At 52.4% G+C, this 15,258-nt stretch overlaps 1 protein-coding gene across 1 annotated transcript in view; it reads right to left on the bottom strand.

The window, feature by feature from the left end:
• Nucleotides 1–15,258, bottom strand: part of slc9a7 (solute carrier family 9 member 7) — a 95,386-nt gene that overhangs the window by 27,918 nt on the left and 52,210 nt on the right. Inside the window, exon 12 of the mRNA XM_024422874.2 lies at nt 7,688–7,841. Coding sequence (XP_024278642.2) covers nt 7,688–7,841 — 154 coding nt within the window. The remainder of the gene's footprint in view (nt 1–7,687; nt 7,842–15,258) is intronic.

Genomic DNA, 15,258 nt, shown 5'->3' with positions numbered 1-15,258 from the left:
AGCTTGGCACATCTGGCCACTGGCCACACTCCTTACCCCTAACCCTACCCTACCGAAAGCAGACTCCCTACCCCTACCCTACCGACAGCAGACTCCCTACCCATACCGACAGCAGACTCCCTACCCATACCGACAGCAGACTCCCTACCCATACCGACAGCAGACTCCCTACCCATAGCGACATCAGACTCCCTACCACTAGCGACAGCAGACTCCCTACCACTACCCTACCGACAGCAGACGCCCTACCCCTACCCTACCGACAGCAGACTCCCTACCCACCCTACCGACATCAGACTCCCTACCACTAGCGACAGCAGACTCCTACCCCTACCCTACCGACAGCAGACTCCCTACCCCTACCCTACCGACAGCAGACTCCCTACCCTACCCTACAGACAGCAGACTCCCTACCGACAGCAGACCCTACCCTACCGACAGCAGACTCCCTACCCCTACCCTACCGACAGCAGACCCCGACAGCACCACTACCCTACCGACAGCAGACTCCCTACCCCTACCCTACCGACAGCAGACTCCCTACCCCTACCCTACCGACAGCAGACTCCCTACCCCTACCCTACCGACAGCAGACTCCCTACCCCTACCCTACCGACAGCAGACTCCCTACCCCTACCCTACCGACAGCAGACTCCCTACCCCTACCCTACCGACAGCAGACTCCCTACCCTACCGACAGCAGACCCTACCCTACCGACAGCAGACTCCCTACCCCTACCCTACCGACAGCAGACTCCCTACCCCTACCCTACCGACAGCAGACTCCCTACCCCTACCCTACCGACAGCAGACTCCCTACCCCTACCCTACCGACAGCAGACTCCCTACCCCACCCTACCGACAGCAGACTCCCTACCCCTACCCTACCGACAGCAGACTCCCTACCCCTACCCTACCGACAGCAGACTCCCTACCCCTACCCTACCGACAGCAGACTCCCTACCCCTACCCTACCGACAGCAGACTCCCTACCCCACCCTACCGACAGCAGACTCCCTACCCCTACCCTACCGACAGCAGACTCCCTACCCCTACCCTACCGACAGCAGACTCCCTACCCCTACCCTACCGACAGCAGACTCCCTACCCCTACCCTAGCGACAGCAGACTCCCTACCCCTACCCTACCGACAGCAGACTCCCTACCCCACCCTACAGACAGCAGACTCCCTACCCCTACCCTACCGACAGCAGACTCCCTACCCCTACCCTACCGACAGCAGACTCCCTACCCCTACCCTACCGACAGCAGACTCCCTACCCCTACCCTACCGACAGCAGACTCCCTACCCCTACCCTACCGACAGCAGACTCCCTACCCTACCCTACCGACAGCAGACTCCCTACCCCTACCCTACCGACAGCAGACTCCCTACCCCTACCCTACCGACAGCAGACCCCCGACAGCAAACCCTACCCTACCGACAGCAGACTCCCTACCCTACCCTACCGACAGCAGACTCCCTACCCCTACCCTACCGACAGCAGACTCCCTACCCCTACCCTACCGACAGCAGACTCCCAGACCCTACCCCTACCACTACCGACAGCAGACTCCTACCCCTACCCTACCGACAGCAGACTCCCTACCCTACCGACAGCAGACCCCTACCCTACCGACAGCAGACTCCCCCCCCCCCTACCCCAGACTCCTACCCTAGCGACAGCAGACTCCCTACCCCTACCCTACCGACAGCAGACTCCCTACCACTACCGACAGCAGACTCCTACCCCTACCCTACCGACAGCAGACTCCCTACCCCACCCTACCGACAGCAGACTCCCTACCCCTACCCTACCGACAGCAGACTCCCTAACCCTACCCTACCGACAGCAGACTCCCTAACCCTACCCTACCGACAGCAGACTCCCTAACCCTACCCTACCGACAGCAGACTCCCTACCCTACCCTACCGACAGCAGACTCCCTAACCCTACCCTACCGACAGCAGACTCCCTAACCCTACCGACAGCAGACTCCCCTACCCTACCGACAGCAGACTCCCTAACCCCCACCGACAGCATCCCCTACCCTACCGACAGCAGACTCCCTACCCTACCCTACCGACAGCAGACTCCCTAACCCTCCCTAACCCTACCCTACCCTACAGACAGCAGACTCCCTAACCCTACCCTACCGACAGCAGACTCCCTACCCTACCGACAGCAGACTCCCGACCCCTACCCTACCGACAGCAGACTCCCTACCCCTACCCTACCGACAGCAGACTCCCTACCCTACCGACAGCAGACTCCCTACCACTACCCTACCGACAGCAGACTACCTACCCTACCGACAGCAGACTCCCTACCCTACCCTACCGACAGCAGACTCCCTACCCCTACCCTACCGACAGCAGACTCCCTACCCCTACCCTACCGACAGCAGACTCCCTACCCCTACCCTACCGACAGCAGACTCCATACCCTACCGACAGCAGACTCCCTACCCCTACCCTACCGACAGCAGACTCCCTACCACTAGCGACAGCAGACTCCTACCACTACCCTACCGACAGCAGACTCCCTACCCTACCGACAGCAGACTCCCTACCCCTACCCTACCGACAGCAGACTCCCTACCCCTACCCTACCGACAGCAGACTCCCTACCCCTACCCTACCGACAGCAGACACCCTACCACTAGCGACAGCAGACTCCCTACCCCTACCCTACCGACAGCAGACTCCCTACCCCTACCCTACCGACAGCAGACTCCCTACCCCTACCCTACCGACAGCAGACTCCCTACCCCTACCACTAGCGACAGCAGACTCCCTACCCTACCGACAGCAGACTCCCTACCACTAGCGACAGCAGACTCCCTACCCCTACCCTACCGACAGCAGACGCCCTACCCCTACCCTACCGACAGCAGACTCCCTACCCCTACCCTACCGACAGCAGACTCCCTACCTCTACCCTACCGACAGCAGTGCCATCCGTTTTGTCACTAAAGCACCTTATACCACCCACCACTGCAACTTGTATGCTCTAGTCGGCTGGCCCTCGCTACATATTCGTCGCCAGACCCACTGGCTCCAGGTCATCTACAAGTCCATGCTAGGTAAAGCTCCGCCTTATCTCAGTTCACTGGTCACGATGGCAACACCCATCCGTAGCACGCGCTCCAGCAGGTGTATCTCACTGATCATCCCTAAAGCCAACACCTCATTTGGCCGCCTTTCGTTCCAGTACTCTGCTGCCTGTGACTGGAACGAATTGCAAAAATCGCTGAAGTTGGAGACTTTTATCTCCCTCACCCACTTCAAACATCAGCTATCTGAGCAGCTAACCGATCACTGCAGCTGTACATAGTCTATTGGTAGATAGCCCACCCATTTTCACCTACCTCATCCCCATACTGTTTTTATTTATTTACTTTTCTGCTCTTTTGCACACCAATATCTCTACCTGTACATGACCATCTGATCATATATCACTCCAGTGTTAATCTGCAAAATTGTAACTTTTCGTCTACCTCCTCATGCCTTTTGCACACATTGTACATTGTATATAGACTCCCCCTTTGTTTTCTACTGTGTTATTGACTTGTTAATTTGTTTATTCCATGTGTAACTCTGTGTTGTCTGCTCACACTGCTATGCTTTATCTTGGCCAGGTCGCAGTTGTAAATGAGAACTTGTTCTCAACTAGCCTACCTGGTTAAATAAAGGTGAAATAAAAATAAATAAAAAAGACTCCCTACCCCTACCCTACCGACAGCAGACTCCCTACCCCTACCCTACCGACAGCAGACTCCCTACCCCTACCCTACCGACAGCAGACTCCCTACCCCTACCCTACCGACAGCAGACTCCCTACCCCTACCCTACCGACAGCAGACTCCATACCCCTACCCTACCGACAGCAGACTCCCTACCCCTACCCTACCGACAGCAGACTCCCTACCCTAACCCTACCGACAGCAGACTCCCTACCCCTACCCTACCGACAGCAGAATCCCTAACCCTACCCTACCGACAGCAGAATCCCTAACCCTACCCTACCGACAGCAGAATCCCTAACCCTACCCTACCGACAGCATCCCCCTACCCTAGCGACAGCAAACTCCCTGACCCTGCCCTACCGACAGCAGACTCCCTAACCCTACCCTACCGACAGCAGACTCAAACCTAACCCTACCCTACCGACAGCAGACTCCCTAACCCTACACTACCCGACGACAGCAGACTCCCTACCCTACCGACGGCAGACTCCCTACCCCTACCGACGGCAGACTCCCTACCCCACCGACGGCAGACTCCCTACCCCTACCCTACCGACGGCAGACTCCCTACCCCCACCGACGGCAGACTCCCTACCCTACCGACGGCAGACTACCCCTACCCCTACAGCAGACCCCTACCCTACCGACAGCAGACTCCCTACCCTACCGACAGCAGACTCCTACCCTACCGACAGCAGACTCCCTACCCTACCGACAGCAGACTCCCTACCCTACCCTACCGACAGCAGACTCCCTACCCTACCGACAGCAGACTCCCTACCCTACCGACAGCAGACTCCCTACCCTACCGACAGCAGACTCCCTACCCTACCGACAGCAGACAGCAGACTCCCTACCCTACCGACAGCAGACAGCAGACTCCCTAACCCTACCCTACCGACAGCAGACTCCCTAACCCTACCCTACCGACAGCAGACTCCCTACCCTACCGACAGCAGACTCCCTACCCTACCGACAGCAGACTCCCTAACCCTACCGACAGCAGACTCCCTAACCCTACCGACAGCAGACTCCCTAACCCTACCGACAGCAGACTCCCTAACCCTACCGACAGCAGACTCCCTACCCTACCGACAGCAGACTCCCTACCCTACCGACAGCAGACTCCCTAACCCTACCGACAGCAGACTCCCTAACCCTACCGACAGCAGACTCCCTACACTACCGACAGCAGACTCCCTAACCCTACCCTACCGACAGCAGACTCCCTAACCCTACCCTACCGACAGCAGACTCCCTAACCCTACCCTACCGACAGCAGACTCCCTAACCCTACCCTACCGACAGCAGACTCCCTAACCCTACCCTACCGACAGCAGACTCCCTAACCCTACCCTACCGACAGCAGACTCCCTAACCCTACCGACAGCAGACTCCCTAACACTACCGACAGCAGACTCCCTACCCTACCGACAGCAGACTCCCTATCCCTACCCTACCGACAGCAGACTCCCTACCCCTACCCTACCGACAGCAGACTCACTACCCCTACCCTACCGACAGCAGACTCCCTACCCTACCCCGACAGCAGAGACTCCCTACCCTACCGACAGCAGACTCCCTACCCTACCGACAGCAGACTCCCTACCCTACCGACAGCAGACTCCCTACCCTACCGACAGCAGACTCCCTACCCTACCGACAGCAGACTCCCTACCCTACCGACAGCAGACTCCCTACCCTACCGACAGCAGACTCCCTACCCTACCGACAGCAGACTCCCTACCGACAGCAGACTCCCTACCGACAGCAGACTCCCTACCGACAGCAGACTCCCTACCGACAGCAGACTCCCTAACCCTACCGACAGCAGACTCCCTACCGACAGCAGACTCCCTACCGACAGCAGACTCCCTAACCCTACCGACAGCAGACTCCCTACCCCTACCCTACCGACAGCAGACTCCCTACCCCTACCCTACCGACAGCAGTCTCCCTAACCCTACCGACAGCAGACTCCCTAACCCTACCCTACCGACAGCAGACTCCCTAACCCTACCCTACCGACAGCAAACTCCCTAACCCTACACTACCGACAGCAGACTCCCTAACCCTACCCTACCGACAGCAGACTCCCTAACCCTACACTACCGACAGCAGACTCCCTAACCCTACCCTACCGACAGCAGACTCCCTAACCCTACCCTACCGACAGCAGACTCCCTTACCCACCCTACCAACAGCAGACTCCCTAACCCTACCCCTGCCCTATCATTGGCTGCTCTGCTGCTCAGTAAGTCAGTGTGACGAGAGGCAGGAGGCCTGCTATCAGTGACTGTCAAACACACACAGATCCATGACCCAGAACAGACTGGCTTCTCTCCTCCAAACACATGCTATAGTCCCTTTTGGCACGACTCTGGGCACTATAGTGATGGGTTTAAGTGAACCGGGTTAACCCTACAGACTTCTCAGATTAACCAAAAGACATTACAGTATGAAGATAGGCTAAAACTGCTTCTCCATTATATGTTATGGCAAAGTTGGCTAGCTAAGCTCATGCCTAGAAACATCATTGGCTCTAGAGGTTGCCTCGCGACAAACTTCACATTTTGCAGGCCTTCAAATCAAAGGCACGGACGATATAAAGTAGTTTTTAACGAAAAATGAAAATGTGTCATCAGTTTTACATTCACAAGCATGTTCAACTACTTAAGACATTAGCTCCAATCTAGGCCGTCTCTTTCGATTTCGAGAAAATGTATAATATAACTCAGGAAGAATGATTGACTTCTCTCATGGACTTCTTAAAGTCCAAACCCCAGCCTGGTCTGTTTGACATGCCTTCTTGGGAGTCTCACCATGTTGCTCCTCTCAGGTTTAGAAACTGTGGATTAACCCTGTCTGTACACCACACAGAGACAGCATTAGTCATTCAAATGAGCAGCTGCCAACACACATCACTACCCATAATCCTCTTTACTCTGATCAATATGGACCAGGGCCTGGCCAGACCATACTGGATGACAGACAGGCAGATAGTCATGTTAGATAAGCTCTTCAAACAACTCACTCTGACAGTGAGTTTGACATCACAGGTAATATGTCCATTCCCAGAGCAGCAGGTAGAGTCACCTGGCCCGACATCCCTACTCTTAGCAGCAGGTGGAGTTACCTGGCCCGACATCCCTACTATTAGCAGCAGGTAGAGTTACCTGGCCCGACATCCCTACTATTAGCAGCAGGTAGAGTTACCTGGCCCGACATCCCTAATATTTGAAGCAGGTACTACAGTCCTCTAGGTGGTACAACAGTCAGGTGATACAGCCCTCTAGGTGGTACTACAGCCCTCTAGGTGGTACTACAGCCCTCTAGGTGGTACTACAGCCCTCTAGGTGGTACTACAGTCAGGTACTACAGTCCTCTAGGTGGTAGTACAGCCCTCTAGGTGGAGCTGCAGTCAGGTATGACAGACTTCTGGCTGAACACTGTCCTGCACAGGAGCACCTTTCCACTCTCCCAGCAGTTCCCATGGTGACAGTTAGGGGGAACTACAGTGGTGGATGGATAAAGAGGTGTAAAGATTTGGGCCAATGGGTGAAGCTGCTGTAGGGCTCTCTGGCCCCACCTTCTGGGTAACACCACACAGACTCACCCTCACCAAACCACACAGACTGTCTCACCCTCACCAAACCGCAATGAGAGAACTGGAATTACATAACAAACAAATAATTGTAATTAAAAGGGGCTGGACAGATGAACAGAGTGAATAGGGGAATGGGGGCTCTGGTCTAAAGTAGTGCACTATATAGGGAATAGGGCTCTGGTCTAAAGTAGTGCACTATATAGGGAATAGGGTTCTGGTCTAATGTAGTGCACTATATAGGGAATAGGGTAAAGGAGAGAGGTTATTCTGTGTGTAATCATGATAACATGGGGGTGGTCCCTCCTCCAAACACCCACACATCTATCTAACCTTATGTGTAGCCATGACAACATGGGGGTGGTCCCTCCTCCAAACACCCAGACGGTGAAGAAGACGATGAGGAGGGTGGTGGTGAACGTCATCTGACGGGCGTAGGTAGCTGTGTCCCGGATTGCCAGGGCAAACGCCATTGCCCCCCGCAGGCCTGGAGAGGAACACACAAGCAAATCACTCAATCAAGTGTATTTTTAAAGCCCCTTTATACATCAGCAGTTGTCAAAGTCCTTTAGAGTAAATCCACCTAGCTAGTGACGTCTGGAGAGGAACCCACGGTAAAACCACCTAGCTAGTGACGTCTGGAGAGGAACCCACGGTAAAACCGCTTAGCTAGTGACGTCTGGAGAGGAACCCACGGTAACACCGCCTAGCTAGTGACGTCTGGAGAGGAACCCACGGTAACACCACCTAGCTAGTAACGTCTGGAGAGGAACCCACGGTAAAACCACCTAGCTAGTGACGTCTGGAGAGGAACCCACGGTAAAACCACCTAGCTAGTGACGTCTGGAGAGGAACCCACGGTAAAACCACCTAGCTAGTGACGTCTGGAGAGGAACCCACGGTAAAACCACCTAGCTAGTGACGTCTGGAGAGGAACCCACGGTAAAACCACCTAGCTAGTGACGTCTGGAGAGGAACCCACATAATGGGTGGGTGTCATCAGAGCCCTGTGGAGTGGGTGGGTGTCAGAGTACTGTGGAGTGGGTGGGTGTCATTGTCCAAGATCATGTGTGGTTTAACTTTTCATTCCAGGATGCACTGAGGATTCTGAGGATTCTCCTTCAGTTCAGTCTGGGCTTTTTAGGAGACACTGAGGACTCTACTTCCAGTTCAGTCTGGGCTTTTTAGTAGACACTGAGGACTCTACTTCCAGTTCAGTCTGGGCTTTTTAGTAGATACTGAGGACTCTACTTCCAGTTCAGTCTGGGCTTTTTAGTAGACACTGAGGACTCTACCAGTTCAGTCTGGGCTTTGTAGTAGATACTGAGGACTCTACTTCCAGTTCAGTCTGGGCTTTTTAGTAGATACTGAGGACTCTACTTCCAGTTCAGTCTGGGCTTTTTTTAGGACTCTACTTCCAGTTCAGTCTGGGCTTTTTAGTAGATACTGAGGACTCTACTTCCAGTTCAGTCTGGGCTTTTTAGTAGACACTGAGGACTCTACCAGTTCAGTCTGGGCTTTGTAGTAGATACTGAGGACTCTACTTCCAGTTCAGTCTGGGCTTTTTAGTAGACACTGAGGACTCTACTTCCAGTTCAGTCTGGGCTTTTTAGGAGATACTGAGGACTCTACTTCCAGTTCAGTCTGGGCTTTTTAGTAGACACTGAGGACTCTACTTCCAGTTCAGTCTGGGCTTTTTAGTAGATACTGAGGACTCTACTTCCAGTTCAGTCTGGGCTTTTTAGTAGATACTGAGGACTCTACTTCCAGTTCAGTTTGTTGTCCACTATTACACCCAAGTATTTACAAGAGTCAACCGTGCCAATCTCTCAGTTAGAGATGGGATGAAAAACATCTCCATTTGTCCTAACTCCATGGTCTCCAGTACATCCAGGACCAAGTAGTTGCATCATTTCACAAAAGACTCCTCTCATCACACAGCTGACTATTGCAGAGTCTCCTCTCATCACACAGCTGACTATAGCAGAGTGTCCTCCCATCACACAGCTGACTATAGCAGAGTCTCCTCTCATCACACAGCTGACTATAGCAGAGTCTCCTCTCATCACACAGCTGACTATAGCAGTCTCCTCTCATCACACAGCTGACTATAGCAGAGTCTCATTTCATCACACAGCTGACTATAGCAGAGTCTCCTCTCATCACACAGCTGACTATAACAGAGTCTCCTCCCATCACACAGCTGACTATAGCAGAGTCTCTTCCCATCACACAGCTGACTATAGCAGTCTCCTCTCATCACACAGCTGACTATAGCAGAGTCTCTTCCCATCACACAGATGACTAAAGCAGAGTCTCCTCTCATCACACAGCTGACTACAGCAGTCTCCTCTCATCACACAGCTGACTATAGCAGCATCTCTTCCCATCACACAGATGACTATAGCAGAGTCTCCTCTCATCGCACAGCTGACTATAGCAGCATCTATTCCCATCACACAGCTGACTATAGCAGCAGAGTCTCCTCTCATCACACAGATGACTATAGCAGAGTCTCCTCTCATCACACAGCTGACTACAGCAGTCTCCTCTCATCACACAGCTGACTATAGCAGAGTCTCTTCCCATCACACAGCTGACTACAGCAGTCTCTTCTCATCACACAACTGACTACAGCAGTCTACTCCCATCACACAGCTGACTACAGCAGAGTCTCCCCCATCACACAGCTGACTACAGCAGAGTCTCCCCCATCACACAGCTGACTACAGCAGAGTCTCCCACCATCACACAGCTGACTATAGCAGAGTCTCCTCTCATCACACAGCTGACTATAGCAGTCTCCTCCCATCACACAGCTGACTATAGCATATTCTCCTCTCATCACACAGCTGAATATAGCAGTCTCCTCCCATCACACAGCTGACTATAGCAGCATCTCTTCCCATCACATAGCTGACTATAGCAGAGTCTCTTCCCATCACACAGATGACTATAGCAGAGTCTCCTCTCATAACACAGCTGACTATAGCAGCATCTCTTCCCATCACACAGCTGACTATAGCAGAGTCTCTTCCCATCACACAGATGACTATAGCAGAGTCTCCTCTCATCACACAGCTGACTATAGCAGCATCTCTTCCCATCACACAGCTGACTATAGCAGAGTCTCTTCCCATCACACAAATGACTATAGCAGAGTCTCCTCTCATCACACAGCTGACTATAGCAGTCTCCTCCCATCACACAGCTGACTATAGCAGAGTCTCTTCCCATCACACAGCTGACTATAGCAGTCTCCTCTCATCACACAGCTGACTATAGCAGAGTCTCTTCCCATCACACAGATGACTATAGCAGAGTCTCCTCCCATCACACAGCTGACTATAGCAGCATCTCTTCCCATCACACAGCTGACTATAGCAGTCTCCTCTCATCACACAGCTGACTATAGCAGAGTCTCCTCTCATCACACAGCTGACTATAGCAGTCTCCTCCCATCACACAGCTGACTATAGCAGAGTCTTCTCCCATCACACAGATGACTATAGCAGTCTCCTCTCATCACACAGCTGACTATAGCAGAGTCTCTTCCCATCACACAGATGACTATAGCAGAGTCTCACACAGATGACTCCCATCACACAGCTGACTATAGCAGAGTCTCTTCCCATCACACAGCTGACTATAGCAGTCTCCTCCCATCACACAGCTGACTACAGCAGAGTCTCTCTCATCACACAGCTGACTATAGCAGTCTCCTCCCATCACACAGCTGACTATAGCAGAGTCTTCTCCCATCACACAGATGACTATAGCAGTCTCCTCTCATCACACAGCTGACTATAGCAGTCTCCTCTCATCACACAGCTGACTATAGCAGAGTCTCTTCCCATCACACAGATGACTATAGCAGAGTCTCCTCCCATCACACAGCTGACTATAGCAGAGTCTCCTCCCATCACACAGCTGACTATAGCAGAGTCTCCTCCCATCACACAAATGACTATAGCAGTCTCCTCTCATCACACAGCTGACTATAGCAGAGTCTCCTCTCATCACACAGCTGACTATAGCAGTCTCCTCCCATCACACAGCTGACTATAGCATATTCTCCTCATCACACAGCTGACTATAGCAGAGTCTCCTCCCATCACACAGCTGACTATAGCAGAGTCTCCTCCCATTACACAGCTGACTATAGCAGAGTCTCCTCCCATTACACAGCTGACTCTAGCAGTCTCTTCTCATCACACAACTGACTACAGCAGTCTCCTCCCATCACACAGCTGACTACAGCAGAGTCTCCCCCCATCACACAGCTGACTACAGCAGAGTCTCCCACCATCACACAGCTGACTATAGCTGAGTCTCCTCCCATCACACAGCTGACTACAGCAGAGTCTCCCCCATCACACAGCTGACTATAGCTGAGTCTCCTCCCATCACACAGCTGACTCTAGCAGTCTCTTCTCATCACACAACTGACTACAGCAGTCTCCTCCCATCACACAGCTGACTACAGCAGAGTCTCCCCCATCACACAGCTGACTACAGCAGAGTCTCCCACCATCACACAGCTGACTATAGCTGAGTCTCCTCCCATCACACAGCTGACTACAGCAGAGTCTCCCCCCATCACACAGCTGACTATAGCTGAGTCTCCTCCCATCACACAGCTGACTACAGCAGAGTCTCCTCCCATCACACAGCTGACTATAGCAGAGTCTCTTCCCATCACACAGCTGACTACAGCAGATTCTCCTCCCATCACACAGCTGACTATAGCATCTCCTCCCATCACACAGCTGACTATAGCAGAGTCTCCTCCCATCACACAGATGACTATAGCAGTCTCACACAGCTCTCAGTCTCACACAGCTGACTATAGCAGAGTCTCTTCCCATCACACAGCTGAGAGTCTCTTCAGAGTCCATCCCATCACACAGCTACAGCAGAGTCTACAGCTGCAGAGTCTTCTCCTCCCATCACACAGCTGACTATAGCAGAGTCTCCTCCCATCACACAGATGACTATAGCAGTCTCCTCTCATCACACAGCTGACTATAGCAGAGTCTCTTCCCATCACACAGCTGACTATAGCAGAGTCTCCTCCCATCACACAGCTGACTATAGCAGAGTATCCTCTCATCACACAGCTGACTATAGCATATTCTCCTCATCACACAGCTGACTATAGCAGAGTCTCCTCCCATTACACAGCTGACTCTAGCAGTCTCTTCTCATCACCCAACTGACTACAGTCTCCTCCCATCACACAGTGACTATAGCAGAGTCTCCCATCACACAGCTGACTACAGCAGAGTCTAGCAGTCCCCCATCACACAGCTGACTACAGCAGTCTCCCACCATCACACAGCTGACTATAGCTGAGTCTCCTCCCATCACACAGCTGACTACAGCAGAGTCTCCCCCATCACACAGCTGACTATAGCTGAGTCTCCTCCCATCACACAGCTGACTACAGCAGAGTCTCCTCCCATCACACAGCTGACTATAGCAGAGTCTCCTCCCATCACACAGCTGACTACAGCAGAGTCTCCTCCCATCACACAGCTGACTCTCCCATCACAAGCAGCAGAGTCTCCTCCCATCACACAGCTGAGTATAGCAGCATTTCTATAGTCTTTTGTGTGACGGGAAGAGAAGTCTCATCTCATCACACAGCTGACTATAGCAGAGTCTCCTCTCATCACACAAAGAATATAGAAAAGTCTCATCTCATCACACAGCTGACTATAGCAGAGTCTCCTCTCATCACACAGCTGACTATAGCAGTCTCCTCCCATCACACAGCTGACTATAGCATATTCTCCTCTCATCACACAGCTGACTATAGCAGAGTCTCCTCTCATCACACAGCTGACTATAGCAGAGTCTCCTCCCATCACACAGCTGACTATAGCAGAGTCTCCTCCCATCACACAGATGACTATAGCAGAGTCTCCTCTCATCACACAGATGACTATAGCAGTCTCTTCCCATCACACAGATGACTATAGCAGGCTCTTCCCATCACACAGATGACTATAGCAGGCTCTTCTCATCACACAGCTGACTATAGCAGAGTCTCCTCCCATCACACAGCTGACTATAGCAGAGTCATCAGAGAATGTCTAAGTGGCTCAGTTCATTGGTGTTTGAAGTCATTTGTATAAAGGGTAAACAGAAAAGGTGACAGGACCGTCCCCCGCGCCACCTCCGTGTTGGTACATATCGGATCTGATACAGCCAGGTTCAGCCTTACCAACGCTGTTCCATTTGTCAGGTAGTTCACAATCCATTTGGCTTCATGTGGGTTTACGTTAATGTCCTTTAGCTTTTGGGCCTGCAGGTGGGGTTGTATGGTATTGAAAGCACTGGAGAAGTCAAAGAACATTGTTGTCACCACAGCCAGGCTTCTCCGGGTGTGGAGGAGGTAGGGCATCTTCAACACCAGTTTTTGGGCATCTAGGCACATTGCAAGGATCCAGATAGGCTGCCACCTCGACTCTTCATAAAAAGGTTTTCATGACTTGTGTGAAGTCTTTCAGTGCAGTCCCTCCTGCTTTCTTTGAAATGGGTACTATGCAGGATGTTTAGTAGGAATATCTATGAGTATTAGGGACAGGTTGAAAACATACTGCAGTCTTGACAGCCTGTTGATTAGCACACACCTTGAGTCCTCTGGCTTTCACCCCATCAGGTCCTACTGACTTCCAGGGATTGATCGTCTTCAGCAGCTTCACCAAATGTTCCTCCCTGATGCTCATGTTCTCAGTGCTTCCCAGATCCCCAGAGTCCAGCACCTCCCCAATCTGCTGTTGCTCTGCTGAGAAACTGGTTCAACTCTGTGGCTCTGTCCCTTCCCTCATCACTCTGTAGACGTCTCCTGGTGCTGTAGCCGGTCATCTTCTTCATACCATCCCAGACATCATGTTTTTCTCTTGCAGTTTTCTAATTTCAGTTTGTATTTTGTGTCTTTCCTGATCAGCCCTTTAACCTCGTTCTGTACTACTGTCAACTCATCTCTATTTCCACTATGTAAACCCTCCTTCCTGTTCAGTGCCTCCGTGATTTATTTTATGACACATGGCTTATTATTTGCATAACATTTCACAGCTTGACACCACATTGTCAGTACAGGAGTTCACATAGTCCGTTACACATTCAGAAAAATCAGATTCCAATCTGTACCTGCCAAGCAGCTCTGCAGATCCTCCTCCCAGTCATCTGTAAATAGATTCCAATCTGTACCTGCCAAGCAGCTCTGCAGATCCTCCTCCCAGTCATCTGTAAATAGATTCCAATCTGTACCTGCCAAGCAGCTCTGCAGATTCTCCTCCCAGTCATCTATAAATAGATTCCAATCTGTACCTGCCAAGCAGCTCTGCAGATCCTCCTCCCAGTCATCTATAAATAGATTCCAATCTGTACCTGCCAAGCAGCTCTGCAGATTCTCCTCCCAGTCATCTATAAATAGATTCCAATCTGTACCTGCCAAGCAGCTCTGCAGTGACTCTCCAGTGTCGGTTGTCCACTCGTGAATCACCGCCTAAGTAAAGCATTGCCTCTGGACCAGTGGGCGGTATTCTGGTAGCAGCTGGACCAGTGGGCGGTATTCTGGTAGCAGCTGGACGGTATTCTGGTAGCAGCTGGACCAGTCGGTGGTATTCTGGTAGCAGCTGGACCAGTGGGCGGTATTCTGGTAGCAGTTGGACCAGTGGGCTGGTATTCTGGTAGCAGCTGGTGGTAATCTGGCCAAGCAGCTGGACCAGAGGGTGGTGAATCATCCTGGTAGCAGCTGGACCAGTGGGTGGTATTCTGGTAGCTGCTGGACCAGTGGGTGGTATTCTGGTAGCAGCTGGACCAGTGGGTGGTATTCTGGTAGCAGCTGGACCAGTGGGTGGTATTCTGGTAGCAGCTGGACCAGTGGGTGGTAT

The sequence above is a fragment of the Oncorhynchus tshawytscha genome, linkage group LG06, assembly GCF_018296145.1.
Source record: "Oncorhynchus tshawytscha isolate Ot180627B linkage group LG06, Otsh_v2.0, whole genome shotgun sequence".
NCBI lineage: Eukaryota > Metazoa > Chordata > Actinopteri > Salmoniformes > Salmonidae > Oncorhynchus > Oncorhynchus tshawytscha.
The sequence above is the reverse complement of the archived record's forward strand: the minus strand, read 5'-3'. Positions and strand labels throughout refer to the sequence as shown.